Source organism: Lissotriton helveticus, chromosome 10, assembly GCF_964261635.1.
Source record: "Lissotriton helveticus chromosome 10, aLisHel1.1, whole genome shotgun sequence".
Classification (NCBI taxonomy): Eukaryota; Metazoa; Chordata; class Amphibia; order Caudata; family Salamandridae; genus Lissotriton; species Lissotriton helveticus.
In genome coordinates, this window is record NC_136071.1 from 599,833,833 (window position 1) to 599,855,115 (window position 21,283).

General features: G+C 46.5%; 1 protein-coding gene across 1 annotated transcript in view; it reads right to left on the reverse strand.

Annotated features, from left to right (window-relative positions):
- Positions 1 to 21,283, reverse strand: part of CREBBP (CREB binding lysine acetyltransferase) — a 1,783,742-nt gene that overhangs the window by 1,622,030 nt on the left and 140,429 nt on the right. Inside the window, exon 2 of the mRNA XM_078663125.1 lies at positions 3,316 to 4,010. Coding sequence (XP_078519251.1) covers positions 3,316 to 4,010 — 695 coding nt within the window. The remainder of the gene's footprint in view (positions 1 to 3,315; positions 4,011 to 21,283) is intronic.

The window sequence follows — 21,283 nt, forward strand, 5'->3', positions numbered from 1 at the left end:
CGTCGACCCGACCGATGTCCTAGGTCCGCCCCCCCGGGGAAGACCCGAGCGTGGATGACTCGTGTTCGCCCGGCCGAGGCGCAGGAGCACCCTTGACCGGTGCGCTTCGATGACTGTCCTTGGGCGCAGACGTCGATGCCGACGGCTTCGGATCGACAGGTTTTCCTTTAGGAGTCACGACCCCAGACCTTGGCTCAGCGCCCTTCACAGACTTTGCCTGTACGAGCCCCTTGGTTGTCGGCGCGACAGACTGTCCGATGTAGGCTCGACAGCCTTCTTGGATGTCGGCTTGTCCGCCCTGGTTGACACCGGCTGGACAGGCTTCTTCGAGCTTGGCTCCTTGACCACCTTCGGCACCTTTGCCTGGTCGACAGCCTTCATCGGCTTGGAGGCCCCCGAAGACGACGGCGTCGATGGTGGAGCAGAGGTCTTCGGTTTCAATGGCGTGTCGGCCATCTTTCGTCGATACCGATGGTTTCAGTTTCGGTTTCGATTTCAATAATGGCGGCTCCGCGGAGGTCTCCGTAGCCGGGCCGGAAGGCGGGGCCGTGGATTGAGGTGTAAGGTCTTGGGTAAGGCCTCGTGGCGATCCCGTGACCTGAGCCTTTGTAAGAGTACGAACGGGGCATAGCTCTTCCGCCGAGCTATCTTCCATGGCCCCATATGCTTCTTCGTCGTCCCCTACCTTCTCGACGATTTCCTCAATGTCGGGACTGTGGACGTCCGCTCCTTAGTCGGACTCGACCTCCATCGGTGTAGGGGAAATCTGCAGGTGACGCACTTGCTCGTCTGTTTCGGGCTCGTCAAAGATGTCCACCGGTGCCGGAGCCGATCGCTGGGCCTCAAGGCGCGCCACGCGCCGAAGCTTGATCGTCTTCTTCGATCGAAATCTTGAACAGGCCATACAGTTGGCCTCGTCGTGGTCCGGCGACAGGCACTTGTTGCACACAGGATGGACGTCAATGTGTGGGTACTTGGATCCACACACGGGACATTTCTTGAACGGACTCCGTTCCATGCCGTCGAAGTCTTGCTGCGTCGACTAGGCCCCGATCACCGAAGAGTCACACGACCCCCCGGATATCCGACTCCATGAGCTGGAAGGTATACGGGACCGAACGCGAACAATACCGACGGTGTAAAGAAGGCCTTTTGGCCTTGAAAAAGTTCAATCACGATTCCGAACAGGAGACGTCGAAATCACATCCGAACATCCGAACCCAATGGCGGAAAAAAACAATCTGGGGATGGAGTCGATGCCCATGCGCACTGTAGTCCAGGGGAGGAGCCACCTATCTCGTGATACTTCGAAGACTCTTCCAGGACAACAATGTGCAATCATCCGGACCCAACACTAGGCGGCGATCTATGCTATAGATATGAATTTAGCAGCCCACATGCCTCGAACTTAACGTTATTGATGCAGGAGGAGTGTATGTGTTTTTAAAATTCCATATTAAAGTGCACGCACAATTGTCCACCATTTTATGAGCTTTATTGTTAGTTTGATGTGCTTTTTTCTTTACTACAGGATGGATTGCGGAATAATTCATTTTAATTAAACTGGGCTACAAAATCATTCAATGTACCCATTCCCTCGGTTTTACTTTTTTAGATTTCTTTTACTAAATGCAGTTCTTGGTACACCCGCTCGATAAGGTATCAACAAAAAAAGAGAACGAGAGAGCAAAGTTAGATTCAGATTTTGAGGGGGTGAAACGAGGACAAAGGCAGAGAGGAAAGGAGAAATACATAGGGAGTCTAATAGTGTATAAGGAAACGAGACCGGCACAGACATCAGAGAATAATAAAAGACACAGAGGAAGAGAAAGAAAGACAAGTTAAAAGTAGCCGGCAGAGGAAAGGCAGCGCTGGGAGGAGGAGCGAGGAGCGCGTGAAGTGGATGGTGGGTGGCAAATGGACTCAAAGCGGCCGGTCGCTTTGATGTTCTTGGCTTGCGTTGTGGGAGGGGTAGCGTAATTGGAAGTGTAAACCAGCATGAAAGCCAATGTGGGGGAAAAGCGCGTGCTTGTGTTCACGTGAACTGTTTGAAATCCGCCGATGGTTTGAGAACTTTTTTGCCCACTATAATTCTCCCCTATCCATTCCTTGCGGAATGGGATAGGCGAGACCTAAAAATGTTTACGTTTCCAATCGATCAACTCGAGTCAGCACAATGTGTTGTGATCAGTAATGACTTTAATGATGTCCAAATGACATAGCTGATTCTAGTATCTCTACCCTACCTGAGCTCATTACAAAGTTCTGACTACATTAACCTCTACCGCGTTTTCCCGCTGTGCGCTGGAATTTCAAAAATGCGCGGTTTGTGACAAAGCCAGCTCGTCATCCGCGTAGCGCAGGTAACGCCCATGACGTGCTGGCTTTGTCATCAGCGCTGAAGGGGTTAAGCGGCAAAATGAAAACTCACAAACTACTTAAATGCGTACACTTTTTGCATCTTTCCTCATGATTTCATTACTTCAATCCATGTTGCACTGTGGTAATCAAGACTCTGAACCTTAAGCCCAAATGTATACATGTGTGTAGTGACTGCACAATGAGAGACCACTGCAAACCAAATAAAATAACCACTCCAACTACTGCCTGAGCAGCACATGCATTTTCTCCAACATCCACAGATCAGTAGTGGTCTTAATGGGAACATAGACTTAAAAAAAAAAAAATCAAACAGCAATCCAACGTTTAGAGCATATGTGTAGTGGATAGATGCTGCTCGTGAACACCTATTCCTTCACCGGGATAGAAACCAACATATGCAAGGCAGATTTGTGACAAAGAAAAATTGTATATCGCACTAACTTAAAATCAGGAGAGGAATAAAGCGCCTCCATTCCTCACACTTTACGAATTACGGTTCCTTATAGTCTTTATGATATTCTCATTCATGAACTTGTGAACTCACAATCGGATTAGCAACAATACTGTTGGTCTCAAATTACAAAATGAACAAGAATAACCTGCTCAAACCAAATTTGTTTAGACAGAAAAGTTAAACTGAAATCAAAATCTATATAAAGGAGAAGTACGCCTTAAATGTTTTTCTTTGATAAATAGCGGCTTCATGAATTGTCAGAAGACATGAACTAGTCCACCAGACTAAAGAAAACATCAGCCAAGAGATACCATATAATCCATGCATCTCTCCATAGAGGAAGAGTTAAGAAATAGCATGGATCAGAATTAACAAAGGAACCAACACAAACCATGCTCTAGCAAAGAAGAAGAGCAAAAGGAAAAGTCAAAATACATAACTGTGTGAATCAAATAAGAACAAAAAAAACGAATTCTTACCTTGTTCATTACTCCTGTCTGGGCTGCATTCAAGCCTGTATGGCTCGTCATCTGAGTAGATCCCTGGGTTAGAGTTTCTGCCAGTACACTAGTGGCGTTACCCTGCATAGCAGAGCCAGAATACTGCAGCGTCGCTCCTCTACCTCGCCCAACTGCCCCCAGTGATCCATTTATAACTTGCCCAGGCTGTGATTGATTCATTAAAGCATGCCCCGAGTTGCTGTTGAGAAGACCTTGGTGACCAGCATTAAAGCTAGGATTCATACAGAGCCCAGTGCCAGTCTGGGATGTTGTAGGGATGCTCGACACCATGCCAACCTGTTTTTGCACTAGTGGTGCCTGTGTGGTACTCACAGCACTACTTGAAGCCTGCTTTGAAAGGCCTGATGTCGCAGCTGAAAGTGCCTGGTTTAAGGGGATCTTGCTCATTGCACCCAAGCTGCCAATGTTAGTACTGTTCTGCTGCCCTTGGATGGGTCCAGCCATGCTCTGCTGGACAAGACTATTGGAGTTCACATTTCTGAGGCCAGTATTCAGATTTGAGCTAGTGCCCTGCAAAAGCTTCGTAAGTTGTTCATGTTTAGTGACCGCATCCTGGCCAGGGTTCCCACTGCTGTTCAAAAGACCCAACTCTGGGCCATTGCGTATAAGCTCATCCGGGAGATCATTTTCCAAATCGAAGAATGATCCAAAATCTATGAATGAAATCAAACAAAATGAGTTAGAGCACTGAGACAGATAAACAGAAAATACCAAAACACAGGATGTACAATGTTCATGCATCATCAACTAAAGTCACACCATAAATCACATTTTTTTTAAGGTCCTGTTATTGGGAAACAAATATACTTAGATTACATTTTACTATAACACACTCTTTGTTCCTACTAGACATTGTAGCAGCAAATCTCTTCAACTGGCAAAAATCTAACGCTAAAAGGAAGCAGACTAGAGTTAAATACTTGGTGGTGAAACAAGGCTGTGACGCTAATCCAGTCTGTTGCTGTCCAGTGAATTTAACAAAGAATACATTAAAAACACATTCTCAAATATGCAGAAATCAATTACTTCACCATGTCCCGGGCTTAGGAAGTACTCGTTTACCCAACTAAAATATTTTTCACTTTACCCATAATCTGCAGCAAATGTTTCTGCAGGCGTTTCAGAAGTAAAAAACATTCACCACTGTAAATCAGTATTGAGATCAGAAATTACATTTTTACCTGCTCAACTAGCCAAAAAGGATCTATATTCCTAATAATCATTTGCAAATGGTCTGATCTTGTAAATTATTTCAATGTCTTGAAAACCTTAGGGTAGTGTTGGGTTACATTTTGTTGTAGCTCAACTGAGCGTTATTTGGTTAAATTCCTTAAGTCATTTCCCTAGCTTATTTAAGTCTGGGAGGCAAGATAAAACAATCAGTAGCATGTTCCTTGGTCGTGTGTGTCTTTTCTTAAAGGAAATTGTTTTAGAGCAGATTAGATCTGCAAAGGGATACAGCTCAATCAACTAGAAGCCTGGTACAACTCCTGATCCCCATTAACAGGAACAACTCATATCACAGTATCCTAGACGCCACAGAACCCTAGATGTCACAGGAAGCTACATTATGAGCCTTGGTGTCTTATTGCAGAAAGTGACGCCAACATGACCAGTTGTTAGTTGCAGCTTGAGTTGGGGCCAATAAATGGCTGTTTTTACTACACAAAATGAGGAGCAAGCTGTAAACTTGTATGACACTACAGGAGAAATAGAAGCCGGAGGCACAAGCTTTCAAATCTTCTGGTATGAATGTGAACTCTGCAGGTATTACAAATCTGTGTAGGTTATCAAAGTACTGGTTCACACTAAGCAATTACTATGAATCTCGTATATAATTATCTGAGACCAAACAACAGGTGTGGGATGCAGTCTAGTATCAATGTTTTGCATGCCAGGACTATGTAGTCAATTACTGGTAGCCACGAATCTTTAAAAAATATTGCCAATATTTGTGGGACAAAAACTTCTTCAATCCTGTGCTTGCCACTTCTATTAAGCATTGCTTTTAAGTTATCCATCTACTTCACACCACACCTACACTCCACATATGACAGCACTTAGAATGAGTTGCTCATATTATGCCTTCAAGCCGGAGGTGGCTAAGCATCGAACACCTCAGTAGCTGTTCATTAACTCACTAGTGAAATGAAATGAAATGAATTCGTACTTGTATAGCGCACTTATACCCTGAGGTGTCTTGGCACTGTATGCATACCGCTGTGGAACCCTTCCTGGCTTTTCCCTGTGAAATGCACACACCTGGGCACCCCAGGGTGAAGCCAGGCATCCCAGCGCTGTTGGGGCCGTTGTGGAGATTAAGCAAGCTATTGCCCAGAGTTGCAGAGTGGGACCCATGATTAGAATAGGCACCGGGGCTAGAAGTATTAGGTCCGAGGAAATTGAGCCCAAGACCCGCCGAGGCGGGAATTGAACCCTGGTCCCGGGCCAGACCTCTGCATCAGGGTCTGCCGCTCTAAACATTGAGCCACACTTCTCCAGTGTAGAGAACGATCATCCAAAAGAGCAGCAATGTTCTCCAGCACACACATTAATGCATGTGTGGCTCCACACAGACCAACGGAAGGCTCCAGTCAGCCATTATCCAATGTAAATCATCACCAAACAAACCAGCTGTCTATTTTCATCTAGCCTGTCATTAGACAATATGTCTTGGCTTGTAACAATAAAAATACAATTACATTTAACATCAACAGATTATTTTGGCTCCAGACAACAGGAAAGAAGTGAAGAGCCTGAGAATTGGCAGCCTGTCAATTATATTTTTGCATGCGCACCCTGCCCTTTCTACAACACCAGAAGGATTGTTTTGGCAAGAGGCTATGGAGAGTATGTACACTATCCTACATATGCTGAATAAGCACGATCTACTACCCTCTTAGAGGAGGAGGAATATTCTCATTCAAGGATGGTGCATTCACCGGCCAGTACACTTGCAGTAGGTGCTCAACAATGTGCACGCTCGCCCAAACCAAAAACCAAAAATGAAATATCAATTAAGGTTTTAGAGAGTGGATCATTAAATACCCCCCTCTCCCTGCCTCTTGTGCATTAGCGAAGTATCATATTGAACATGGGATCTTGAAGGAAGGATCAGATGTGAACACAGTCTGGGTTTTACAGAATATCTCGTTCAGCATTACAGATCTGAGACGTTGACACAAAACCTCAGACATTTTAAAATCAGTTACCTCTTGCATTCCACACCCAGAATGTTGAGGACAGAAAAAGAGTGACCCCTCACACTGCAGGTCTCCGACCTGTCTGCTAAACAAAAATAGGCACAAGTGAGGCAGACAAGTGCGACATAGGAAGTGTGGAAATGCTATCAGAAAGACAACTACAATGGTATTCTTTTGCAACAACCTGAGTCAGCTGTTCTTGTCACAAACTAGTGAAACGCCTCTCCATGTATTGATATCAATAGTGTTGCAGTACATCATGGTCAACATTAAAGGGCCTAATTACGATGTCAGTCCGAGTTGCCTCTGACCGACATCATGGCGGAATCGGAACAGACCACCTGCCCTCCAGTGGGCGCTCCCGGCCTCATTATTACGATGCGACCACACATGGTGCGGTCGCACACTCCTATTTCCCTATGGGAGCTTTTGCTGCATTCGGAAACAGGCCGCAGCAAAAGCTCCCATAAAGAAATGAGCGTTTGTGTAAATCCCTGCACTCTCACAGGGTCTGCCACACAGTTCAGGGATTTACAGGTCCCCAAGGCCCACAACCGGAGGCAGCGGAGGCAAGGGGGCCATCCTAGGGCCCCTCAAAGTGGCTTTCCACCAGCCTTTCCATGTCCATATATTGGCTCGGTTTTCAGAGACAGACGTCAAGTGTATTACAGTTAGGTCGAGTAGATTTTTCAAGTTACTAGACCTGCAGGTCTAGTTTTTATGATTTTTCGAGCCGATATATGACCTACTGGGGATAGCCGGGCCCTGGGGGATGGGGTCCTCGGGGCTGTAATCAGCCGGGGGATGGGTTCCCCGGGGCCGTAATCCGTCCCGAGAAGGGGGGGGGGCACACGGCTCCCCTCTCTATGCTAAAAATACCTTGCTCGAAAGGATGCGGTCCCCAGGGCCAAAATCGGCCCAGGGAAGGGGGCTATGTGACCCCCAAACCCCCATTCTTTATCATTTTTTTTTTTTTAAAGAAAAAAGCTACTGGCACGATGCCGGAGGCTTCGCCCCTTTCTTCACCACTCTGCAAACGCGCCTCTCAGCGCACTGCTGGTTGGGGAAGGAGGTCCCCTTGGCTTTAGATGTTCCTTAAGGGACAACAAACCTTCCTGTTACCTCTTGATAGACCCACTCAGCAGAACTGCTGCGAGGTCTTTGGAGGCCGCGCCCCCTTACTCCACCACTCTGCAAATGTGCCGCCTGGCATACTGCTGGTTGGGGGATGAAGTCCTCTTGGATGCAGAGAGTTTGTGGGGGCCCAGAAGCCCTCCTGCTACCTCCAGTAAGTCCAACACAGCAGGTTTCCTGGGAGCTGGTCTGAGTCCCGCCCCTTTGTCCACCACTCTGCAAACACGATTACTAGTTTAAAAAAAAAGAAATTCACTCAAAAAACAGAGGTTAGAGGGACGTTCTAGTTAGGAAATATAATTTTTTTTTAAACATCGAAATTCACTGAAATAAAACAAAGGTTACAGGGACGTTATAGTTCGTTTCAGATCTCACTTGTACAAAACCAGTGAAATTTGGCAGTTATAGTTACCTGAGCTAACTATAACCTATGCCCCCACAATGCACTGCTTATGATCCCACATATTACATCACTCATGACATGGTCAGTAACATCACTGATGACGTTGCCGAAGACCCACTCACACCCACTCAGACTCCTATACAACCTGTCATACGCCCACTCGCACACCCGCACAACCATTGCCATATCCATTTACAGAACTATAACAGTACTAATACACTCACTCCTCCATAAAGCCACTGACGCACACTGGCTCACCCATACAGCCACTTATACAAACAAGTACTCACCCATACAGCCAGATACATAACTAAACAATTGCCCATACAGCTACTCACCTCCATACAGCTACTTACCCATTTCCCTACAAAGTCACTCCCACACCCACTCACTCACCCAATCAGCCTCTCAACACAGCCACTCACGCATACAAGCCCTCATACACTCACATAACCACTTACATACCCAATATCACATTCATACAAACACTCACACATCCCCATACTTACTCAAACAGTCGTTCATACAGACATACTGCAATACAGGCACTCACACAGACTCACTTAATGAAACACCCACTAAACATAGACAAAACATACGTATCCGTGTTAAATGGACCATCAGCCACATTAGGGGGAATGAGTTTACCTACAACCCTCGGTGTTTTATGCCGATAAATATACATCACGCGCGTTATGCGCATGCGCGAATTTTCCTTGACATGCCGGAGGTTGAGAGCGGCGGTTTTGAACTAGGCGTCTCTACCACCCGATAATCGGTGAGTGTTTGCAAAGCGATCTTAAGCGCTAAGAGCAAGTACAGAATTTCAATTCCCAGCATGTTTTCGTTGTCTACACAGAGTCACTGGAGGCTTGACCCAATTAAAAAACATTTGTAACTGGCATAAAGCACTTTATGAACGGCGCGCTTAGTTTTCACTTTCCACTTGACCCCACTGTTATTGAACATCATTCTAGTATCTGGGACAACTGTTTACACTGTTTTGGAATACGTTTATGATTTAAGCATCAGTGTTCACTGATTACATCGAGCACTCTGCTTATATGTGTTATAGTCGTTATAAAATTATTGCATGATTTGTTTTACGCAGACTGTGACCTGCTTCTCCCTACCAATTTCCTCTTGTTTTAATCACCCTACAGAAATGTATTTCCCCTGATGAAGTGCTTTCCAGCACGAAATGCATTGGGCATGTGGATGAACCATTTGTTATGTACATTTTCAAAAGGAGAACTTATGAATTCGCATAAAGTTGTGAGACAACAACGTTACTTTACAAACTGAACCACAGTAAATAAACGTCAATGAATTAATTGAATCACCCTGGATTACTGTGTATACATCTATTTGCAAAAATTTGAAGTTAATTAGTTTGAATATTTTGAAGAGGCCACTCTCCCAAAAGAGTGCGGTTGGCCAATCTGTCAATCCAGACAGTGGTTACTTTGTATTTCACTAACTCCCTACAGGGCAGAGGGAGCAGACTGGCCAGCACCAAAACGACTGACTTTTTGAATCTTTGAATAACCCACCGAGTGCCACGCCACCCCCCATTAAGTTATAGTTAGCTCAGGTAACTATAACTGCCAAATTTTTTACTGGGTTTGTACGAGTGAAATCTAAGCCCAACTACACCTACACAAATTCATGAAAAAGACCAAAGCTTAAACTGGAGTTCTAATTACGTACAGAAATAACAAAAAAATAAAGTTTATAAAAAAGAAACACTGACATTGGGAAGTTAGAGTTTACTGACCTAACTATAATTTGTGCAGCGGTGAAGCACATTTACAACCTCATATATAATTAATTCATTACATCTTAAATTACATCACTGATGATATTACTGGCGAACAATCAACCTGCTGCTAACATCACTCTATAAATCACTAGATGGTTTATAAAAAAATGAAAAAAGTGGTGCCCACAAAAGTATACAGCATTGACTAATTGTATATCTGTACATGTAGAACTAGAGAGGTGAAGTATTAGACACAAGTTTGATTCAGTATAGTAAAACTGGTATGGTGCAAACTTTTCCTACCAGTGAAGTTTCGAGGGCAGGCAGTACTTTATTTAAGCAAGGTGGAGACTGAGCGTGAGTTGCACACATACGTTTCAACTAGCTTGTGTCTTAAATCAAAAGCCTGCTGCCAAAATGTGTGAAAAACTAAGGTTTCTCCTTACAATACATCATGTGTAGATATCTGTGCACATACTGATGGTAAAGATTTGTCATTTAGCGGTATCACCACTTTCTATGTAAATTGGAGATATATGAATTGCAGATTTCTCAATTTTTAGTGAAAATTCCACAGACATAATATACATTGTTGTTTAAGTCCCAATATGATTGTAAACATTGTACTGATGGTGTACACTATTTTGCTCCGTTCAGGAATAAGTGTAGGGTACTTTTAAAACTATGGAGCGTTGGCCGGAGGACTTGATTCTGCGTGCTTTATTCACTGGTTAGAGCATAAACGTGAAATCATTGACATTATTTTTAATTACAGATATTTTAATCATTAAGACAAATAAAAAACAAACAACTAGCTGCCAGCCTCACTGGGTGCCCCACCTTCACACTGAACCTAACCTGCTTCACCAACCAGCAAAAGTCCCCATACTCACAGCATCCTCCCTGCCAACGCCTACCACAACATCCGCCTGCTAGACTCTCTGCTGCTGTGGAGTGCAGCAGGACCCACGTCCACTAAGGATGGGATACCGAGGCACAGATCAGGAGGAAGCGAGAACTTTGGCAGGAGGCAGGCAGGACACAAGCCTCCACAGCTGCTTCAGCGATCTCCCTTGCAGCTTACACTGTCTCCAAGCAGGCACTCGGCAACAGCAGCGTTCGGCAGGAGCAAGTCGCGTAAGACGCAAAGAACATGCTGCAGGCTCAGCTGTGAGGCGGCATTTCACTGACATGCACATAACAAGCATTTACAATGCAATAGGTCTCGGGTTAATTAAGTTTGAGCTATTGGCATTGCTAAATATTGCAACACCAACTGCAACAAAAGTCTATAATTTGTAGGCCAAAAAAAGTGTGTATTTATTTTTGTAGCAATGGTGGCATGCTGCGCTTTAGATGAATATGTTTAAAAGTAAAGTGCACCATACTGCGATTGCTGTGCAGTGACGGATAGTGGTGTGTGCCTGGTGAAAGTGTGCACTGACGGCTGAAGGAGTGTGCCTGCTGAAAACCTGAACCGGCACCACTCAACTCCTACCGCCTACATCACCACTCAACCCGCAACGCCTACATCACCACTCAACCTGCACGCCTAGAGCACCACTCAATCCCCACGGCGTACAGCACCCCTCAACCCGCAAAGTCTTTTTTGAAGCAGCACTCTTTGCCATTAGTCAATTTTGCGTACCGTCAATCATGTTATTATGGCCATTTCTTCAGCGGCTCATGTCAACATTGGGGTCACTCTGCATTTGTAAAAGATATCAGGGTGATAACAACCACAAGGCTTTATTCCCCGACACCTCTCTCCTCATCGCATGCTGGGGTGCAGATTTGCAATCAAACTCAGCATCAGTTCTTGACAGCCACAGAGGACATCATTGCACTAGGCTGAAGTGACGCAACTGCCTTCATTTCTCGTGCTTGCATGAGGAATTTCAAACCGGCAAGTACAAGGATGTGTGCTAAACTGGTGAAGACTAGGTTTTGGAGTGGGATATGATTGTGTTTGTAAGAATATAAATAAATTGCAAACCACAATTTCCGCGTAATCCACTCCAATCCAAAGCACACGCCACTCTAATCCATACAATCTACTCCATGACACTACTCCACAAACTTTTGCCATGCTGAACAGCAGCCACACTGGTGTACAACATGGGTAAAACAATTGATAAAGCCAATAAATAGCTCTTGCATAAGCAAGACCTCTTGGCTTTGCCAAGGCTTGGTATATTTTAGCCTAGAAAGTTCTGCCAGTCAAGCGTCCAATCTCATCAAAAGCACCGAGTATGTTTCCAATACTTTCTATCACCACGCCCACTGGCCAGGGCTTAAATTGTGCCGGGTCTGTCCAGGTATAAGAACTGGTAGTAATTAATAGTGGACATTGAAACAGGTCCCTATTATATATCCCTATATATTCAGTGCCCATAACATTGTAGCCAAAAGCACTCATTGACGACTGATAAATGAATGTAAAAATGTTAATGTCAGTGATTTCATTCATATTTACATTCCACATGTTGTACTAGCCCTATGATCCCTTGGAGTGTTTTCAAATTCCAGGAAGGTGTGTTTCTGAATGTTTTTTGTCATGGACCATATTACTCTTGTATAGTGCCTACTTTGAAGAGAGGCCTTCTAGGTGTATATAAAGGACCACAATGAGGGGTCGGAAATGAGGGGTCGGAATTTGAGGCGAAGGCCTGTTTCAAACATTGCCTGAAAGCGGATGAGAAAGGTGTTTACAATGCATGGTCATCCAGTCCTTGGCCTCTCTGCAGAGAGCAATGGTCCGGCATTACAGCTGCAACTATGATTCTGTGCAAATGTGTGAAAGAGGTATGCAGTTGTCAAAATATTGACATGGTGAAAGAAGTATAAGAAAATGCAGTGCTTACAAGGGAAGGGGGCGTTGTGTGTTGGGGTCAGTGTAATGAAGGAGGAGGGAGGAAGAGCAGAAGAAGGTGAAAAGCGGCGCTGGAGAGTAATGAGATGAGGTGTACGGTATATAGATACAAAGTGTTGAGAGAAAGAGGTTGCACATGTCCAGAATTAAATGAACATAACAGAAGTTATTGAGGCACTGACAAAAACTGCCCCTTCCACAGGCCTGAGTGATGGTTATTTCAGTCCCACAATGTCAGAATGAAAACAATTCAATATTAATTAACAACAAAATTGTCGTTACTCGTTTTTGTTAAACAGCTAACAACCAATGACAGTTACCATCCTTCCCAGCCTTTGATGTAACTTCAAAGACACAGTCTCATCACTTGAGAACTGAAGCATTTGCAATATTATATACACAGGTATTAGTTGTTGCTTATTTATTATTATGCAGCGCACAACCATTGAGAAAGCCTAGAATTCTGGCTTGTTGTAGCAGTAATGTTACTTGCTGTATTATATCTGGATGCAGGGACGGAAGCAGCAAAATGCCAGTCGGGCAGCACACAATGCTAACGACAAATGTTGTGTTGTTTTAAGCCTCGCCCTTAAAGTCATCGGTCACGCCCCTCGGTGACCCACCCCCACCACCAGTGTTTTCATCCCACTGGCTGGAGGGCGGGCATTGGCTCACCTGACAGCGCGTGGAGGGTCCTTTTATGCTTTGCCCCCTCAGTGCAGGCCACGTTCAAGGACGCGAGCTCCGGGTCTCCAGGGAGTGAGGCTTCTTCGGGGGCCCCCATGCCGAGCAGTGAGAGGGACTCACTGTTCACAAGTGCACCCGGGGCGGCGGCGGCAGATGTGAGACGGACCGAAGCTCTGCGGCTGCGCTTAGTTCTGCTTATGCAGCTGCATTGTCAGGCAACGCGATGCAATCCTTTTCCCTGGGTGAAATGCAGAGTCGGATCTGTGCCAGACCCTCTGGGGTAAAAACTCTTGTGGGGGGCAAAGTGCTGCTACCATGGAAATTTTTTAAGTATGCACAAATCTGCATCTGGATTGAAAGGGGCGGTTCCTTCCACCCACACAGCGCTGCGAGTAAAAAATACGCCGAGGAGTCCGCAGCCCCGCCCCCTCCCCAGTGCACCGCGTCCAGTGCAGGCTGCCAACCAAGCTCGGCTGCGACGCCTTATAAACTGTCCTGCAGTCCACGCCTCCACTCCACGTCCTCCAATGCACTTGAACACGGGGCAGGGGAGTAGGACCTATCACACCACTCTCTGGTGATATCACTCGTTCGCACGGACCGAAAGTAAAAACAGAATTGATCTGGTAAGTTACAAAGGGCTGGGGGGGGCTCAGTTCCCTCGTTGTGTGTGTGCCTATGTGTGTATGCATGTGTGCGACGGCGGGGGAGAGGGGGGGTGCACTCGTGTTTGTGCTCGTGTGTGTATGTTTGGGGGGGGGGTGTCTCTGTATGTATGTGCGTGGGCGCTTGTGTGTGTGTATGCGCATGCGTGTGTGCTTCCCAGGAGACAGGGCCAGGCCGCAGCGCTCGTTCGCGTGTCAGTTTGAAATCGCCTCCAAGGCGATGCGCGCGGTCAGGATTGTCTCCTGGGAAGCACACATGCCGACAAAAGAGCCTCGGCGGAGACGCGCTTCCGCGCGTTCAGCCGAGCCCTAAAAATGAACTGAAACAGAACCAAGCACCTATTTGGTAGGTATTTAAGATTTAATAAGGAGTTGATCATACTAATGTCTACAGAGCAATGTTAAATTTCATATGCACCTGAAAACCACTAAAAACAAAATAGCTACTAAATGTGGGGGGTTTCCCAAATATGCTTAACGCCTTGAATATTGGGAGAGGCTATGCCCATTAGCACTATAGAGGTGATTGAAAATATGTCTAAGTGCAGTATGCTGAGAACCTTCCAGTTTGCAAAGTGTGTAGCAAACAGTCACATTCTTTGGATGATGTAACCAATAAAGTCATTTCTAGAAGAGGGATGTAGAATGTAAAGTCTTAAGCAGTGCATGGTGAGGGCGCAAAGTATAGTTAGTTCAGTAAACTAACTTGTGAATTTCAGTGTTTGTGTTTTTTAAAAACGTTTGTTATTTTAGCATCCTAACTAAAAAAATCCCTTTAACATTTCCTTTTTTCAGGGATTCTTTTTTTTAAACGTAAGATAAGTTCTTAATAACATACCTATTTATAACAATATTTTAACCTTTCTTCCAGTAAATTTCAGGGTTTTTAGATCATATTCAAACTACTGCCCTGCTGAACACAGCTTACGCCTGTGAGCAGTGGGGGTTGGTATTGGGTCAGACCCTATGCTCAACCTCCTGGCTGCTTATGGCCTTCGGCTGTGCACAACTAGAGATTAACCCCAGCATCTGGCTGAGCCCAAACCCCACCCACTATGCACGCCTGTATCCATGCGCTACACCGGATTGACCGTAAGGCCCACATTTTTTGTTTTTTTCTCTGTACCACCACCACTAAAGCTTCATCCACCGGTGTCATACAAGCTTTCATCGAAGAAGCTTGCACTGTAACACGGGCCGAAGCTTGAGCGACAGTACCTCACAGGAGGGTAATGCAAGGTCATGAGGAGCCAGCGGCACAAAACTTATTACTTACTTTTGGGCTGGGGGTGGGTTCTCCTGGAACTCCCCAGCCCCCAACTCAAAACACATGAAAGGGGTCAGGGTATCCCTACTGTGTTCCCTTCTACCTTTTTTTAAAAAAAAGAAATAAATTCGAGAACACAGAGAAAGAGTCCAAGATCGTGAAAGGAAGACGCAATCATAGAACCCTAAGTTCTATAACGGTTGCGGCCTGCAAATGATATCACTCAGTACCACCAGATCAGTCATGCAGTACTGAAATGGCTGATGCAGGCATTAGTGCTCCCTCTGCTAATCAGAGGGCATTTTTTTTGTTTTACTTTGCGGTACTGCAGCACCCCTGTGGGATCAACCTATTTTCTTTATAACCATTTCAAGCCTATCCCAGGCGTCTCTTTAAATTCAAATTTCTTAAAAAACGGGTCAACAGATTTACACAAAATAAAAAGAACATTCTGAGGAAAATTCTAACTTTTTGCCAGATTTGGTGCAACTCTATTTAGAGTTTTTTCCTGTGGCGCCAACAGATTTTTCTATTTGAATTACTGTAGGAAATTAACACTCCCGGATACCCCCTTTTTTAGGTCTCGGGACCGTAGGCTTGGCCGTAGGCCAAGACCGGAAGTCAGGAGATTTATTGTTACTTAGAGTGCAGCAACATCCCGCCTCTCTTTTCGTCTCTCCTCCGTTGGCTGGCTTCCTAAACGGAGGCCAGCCATTGGAGGAGAGAGCCGTCACTCCGATTTAGCCCCGTCTTTTTCGGATTTGGGGGCGTAAGTTTTGCGGTTCTTTAGACAGTGACGTAGTCTGTCACTCAGAACCACAAAACCACGCCCCCAATTCTCAAAAATTCGGAAGCTGGGCCGCCATTTTTTTTGTCCCGCAGACGAGCTGCAGGACTCCCTTCATCCTCGCCTGTGCTGCCGGGCTCTATTCCGCCTTGTTTTTTGTGTGCTTTAAAATGTTCCCTTCTGCCAGATAGTCCACAGGTTGTTCTGCTCCGGCTCAAACGGCGGATGGGGCTTCCGCCCAGCGCCTCGGAGCCCAGCTGCAGTCTCCGAGCAGGCGGGATGCGAGGCTGAGCGGCAAGGGGGACCCAAGCACACCACCGCTTCCGAGCAGCCAGCCCGGCTGCCAACATGGCCGAAGGTGCATTTTGATTCTTCCTCCGCCTACAATTCCCTGGGATATTTTGTTTACGTCTGCGTCTTAACTACGCAAGTGATGCCTAAGACTACATACTTACTCAGTCCACCATCGCAGATGCAAGCAGCATTAAAAAAAGGCTCTTTAATTGTGTGGTGTATGTGCGCTTGTGTACCCAAATGCGACCCCATTGAAAGGTGAGAGCTGTGGGAGTGATGTGTGCGTACATCTGTCCGAGGTTTCGCCGTAGACTGGACTTTGCTGCACACTGGGGCGGACAACTAAGCACCGCAGTACAGTCCCCTGGTGCCTTCATCGTGATGTAGCAACAATTGTACATTCGCGCCATCGAGGTGGACATTCAATTCAATTGACTTTGCATGTTTGACATCTCCCCCAGCATCACACAGCTTTAATCCGGGGGGGGGGGGGGGGGGGGGGCTAAATAGTGAAATGTTGGCTATAATGGTTGAGAATCCTGAGCAATGGAGAGCTAGTCTATGCCGTTGTGTGCTTGGTGGCGTGTGTTACTCCTAGGCCCCCGACTGCCCATGTGCGCCTGGTTGCTGACCACCTTGTCTTTTCCCATTTAGGAAGCAGCGGCGGAGAGGAGCGGGAGCCCGGGAGGCTGGCGGGGGACTAGTCTTCCTCGGAGGAGCAGGACCCGGGAGCCGTGCTGCGAGGCACCGGTCATTGCAAGTGGTTCAACGTGCGCATGGGCTTCGGTTTCATCTCCATGAACAGTCGCCAAGGCAGCCCCCTGGATGCCCCTGTTGATGTGTTCGTTCACCAAGTAAGAGCACGTTTGATATCAACCCTCGCTGTACTGACCCCCACCCCCTTTTTTAGGACAAATACCATTGCTTGCGCTTGAGCCCCGCCTACCCCGATGCTTTCAAGTAGGCCATCGCCAAAGCTTTACAACCTTGCCCCCAGCTATGTATTGCTTTAGCACACCAAAACACGACGTGGCTGTGTATGAACATGCGCATAGTGTCACAATCGACCCATTCCTTGTGTTGTGGACTTTTCGTTATGTTAAACACCGTTCTAAATTATATTCTGCCACTAACTTAAACATAACACCCAAAATATTAAAGGAAGTGGTGCATTCAGGCCAAAATCTTTCCCCAGGTATAGTTGTTCCAGTGCAGCTTTCACTTCCCTCACACTGTGTGCCCGTTATAGAATGCGAGGAGTGATCACAGCTTTCAAATCGAGCCACCGTAAGCTTTTACATTCCCGCCATCTTTCTTTAGCTGCATGTGTAACTTGTATGCCCCGACATAATAAGCCTAAGGCACTGGCATTGGGGCGATGGTCCTTGGTGGCAGACCTAAGGAGAAACTCAAAGGAACCAACCACAGCTTGTGACCCCTATGCTCCCTTCCAATGTGGCTGCTGCCCCACCTTGATGACAATGCTTACTAACACCAGAAAGGCATGTGGGCACCTTTTGCTAACCTGCAGCATCGTTCTTGTTTTCCATTCGGGCTCCATCACGGGAACGTGTCTTGCCATTACTTATAATTTCCTGGATATGACAATCAGTACATGCTGTCAGGAAAAATGGGGCATGCCCCTCTGTTAAGTGCGCCCAGCAGGACACATTGCAGTCAACATTTTCGCCAGGGCTGTATAATTTACAAGAGGTGAACGGGGTTTGTTTACCATGCTCCTTAGGCCTGCTTATCACTGGTAAATCCGCAGCGTAGTTGGTGTCTCACCAGGGATGGATATCTTGGTGTGCCTTATGATGGAAGTTCCTGGGAGCATCGCATTGCTGCTGTGCTTCCCTTGTATGTGATGCCTGCAGTCCTCGTTGAGCTGTTCTAGTGTTCTATTTGCATAAGCAGAGTGCATTGTTTTCCTTTTCATTCACAAATGTATTTTGCCAGTGCTGCATGTCGGCTTTCGGTGACCTAACTCCTCGCAAAAAAAATGTACACCCAGGTACTCTTACTGCATGTCCGTGTACACTTGCATAACACTGTAACCTGACACACATGGCTTCCCCGCAGGGGGAGGGGTGCCGTGCGCGCTCTTTGCATTTTTAGGTCGAGGGACCTATAAGCTCGTACAACGCCATGGATGGGGTTCTCTGTGGTTTCGTGGGGGGAGGGGGGAGCGCTATGGCTAGCTCTAAAACTTTATGTAGTTTTGTGTTCACAACTGCCGATCATCCTTCCAGGGTCGATAAAACAAGAAGCACTGGTCACAGCTGAGCGCCGACGCCGCGTACTAGCTATGCAAAAATGCACATTCCTGACCCTGTTGTAGTACAGGGTTCGCGGGGACTAACGTACGGGCTACGCAGTGGGGGATGAAAACCTGGGATTTTACGTTCCTGCAACCAGCTTGCCACTTAATTGTCCGACACATGTGTGTTTCTGTGTGTGCCTGTGTATGCATCTTTGGGTCTGCAACGCCACGTGACTGCTTGTCCAGCTGGGTTTGTGTATGTTTGTGTCACTGTTACCTGCTTCTGTATATGTTGTGCAACAGTGATTTTGTATGCGTGTGTGTTTTTGATCTATATATATATATATATATATATATTTGGGTAGAGCCTAAGCAGGGATCTTAGATCAGATTGGCTGCCAACTCTTTAACCAGAAAGGGCTGGCAGCCATCTTGGGACCCCAAAATAAGTTTTAAAAGAGGGGTGGGGGTGTTCAGGGTAGGAATAGGAATTGAATATGCTACTTACCAGTATGCATCTGTTCTTGGCATGTAGGGCTGCTAACATTCATATCTTAGCATTAGATCGCCGCCTAGTGTTGGGTCCGGATGATCGCACATTGTTGTCCTGGAAGAGTCTTCGAAGTATCCTGAGATAGGTGGCTCCTCCCCTGGACTACAGTGCGCATGGGCATCGGCTCCATCCCCAGATTGTTTTTCGCCATTGTGGCAGAAGATGGAGTGAAAAGTGTAAAGGATGTCCATGCTAATGATTGAATACAATAGTAGATCTGCAGCTGTGACAGGCACCGGGGAGGAGGGTGGGCGATATGAATGTTAGCAGCCCTACATGCCAAGAACAGATGCATACTGGTAAGTAGCATATTCAGTTCGAGGCATGTGGGCTGCTAAATTCATATCTTAGCATAGAATACATAGCAGTCCCTCCATTAGCGGCGGTTGCCCGTGCCAGCTGCAGAAATCTGAAAAAGTGTCTTGAGAACAGCCTGTCCCACAGCAGCTTGCTGCTTGGAATGCACATCAACACAGAAGTGTTTTGTAAAGGTATGTGGTGTAACCCACGTGGCTGCTCTGCAAATGTCCTCTAAAGGAATGTTCCCTAGGAAAGCCATGGATGCCCCCAATTTGCGTGTGGAGTGCGCCCTTGGGGGTATCGTTAACGTGCGCTTGGCCTTGTGATAACAGATTTGGATGCACTTAACAATCCACCTGGCTATTCCTGCTTTGGAAATAGGGTTGCCTTTGTGTTGTGGTGAGAAGGCAACAAAAAGTTGTTTTGTCTTCCTAAAGTGTTGTGTCCTGTCTATGTAGTACATTAACGCCCTCCGTACGTCTAACGTATGGAGCATTCTTTCCGCTACCGTTTGTGGGTTTTGGAAGAATGCCGGCAAGTCAATAGTTTGGTTGAGATGAAACTGTGACACCACCTTTGGAAGGAATTTGGGGTTAGTACGTAGCACTACCCTATTTGGATGAATCTGAATGAATGGCTCTTGGATTGTGAGCGCTTGTAGCTCACTAACACGCCTCAGTGACGTAATAGCAATTAGGAAAGCCACTTTCCACGTTAGGAACTGGAGTTCACACGAGTGTAGTGGCTCAAATGGTGGTCCCATCAATCTGGTGAGGACCACATTGAGGTTCCACACCGGAGCTGGCGGTGTTCTTGGGGGAATGACTCGTTTCAGGCCTTCAAGGAAAGCTTTAATAGCAGGCACCCTGAAAACAGAGAGATGCTGCCTATTTTGAAGATCGGCTGCGATGGCGGACAGATGTATCCGAATAGAAGTGAACGCTAGATTGCACTTGTAGAGATGTAGCAGATAGCAAATGATGTTAGGGATAGATGCATCTAGCGGGTTGATGTCATTGGCTGTACAGTAAATGACAAAACGCTTCCATTTTGCGGCATAGCATGCTCTGGTAGTTGGCTTCCGTGCCTCCTTGATGATGTTCATGCATTCTGGAGGTAGGTTAAGGTATCCAAACTCTAGGACTTCAGGAGCCAGATCGCCAGGTTGAGCTGTTGCGGATCTGGATGCAGAATTTCTCCACGGTTCTGCATCAAGAGTCTGGGCGTGAGGCGCAGTCTTTGATGCGGCACCACTGAGAGTTCGAGGAACGTGGTGTACCATGCTTGGCGCGCCCACGTTGGAGCAACCAGGATGAGAGTCATCGCGTGCTGCCTTAGCTTTCTTGCCACCAGCGGTATCAGAGGGGCTGGCGGAAAAGCGTACGCAAATTTGCCTGACCAGTTCATCCATATCGCATTCCCCTGCGACTGTGGGTGAGGGAACCTGGCGGCAAAGTGTTGGCATTTTGCGTTTTCTTTTGTTGCAAACAAGTCTATCTCCGGATGACCCCACCGCTGGAAGTACGGGAGGAGTACTGACAGATGTAACTCCCACTCGTGCATTTGATGGCTGTATCTGCTGAGCAGATCCGCCATCTGATTGTCCTTGCCCGGGAGGTGTTCTGCCATGAGGAAGATGTTCCTCTGAATGGCCCACCGCCACATGCCCTGAGCCAGATGAGACAGCTGTGGCGAGTGGGTGCCCCCCTGTTTTTGAATGTAGTACATCGCGGTCA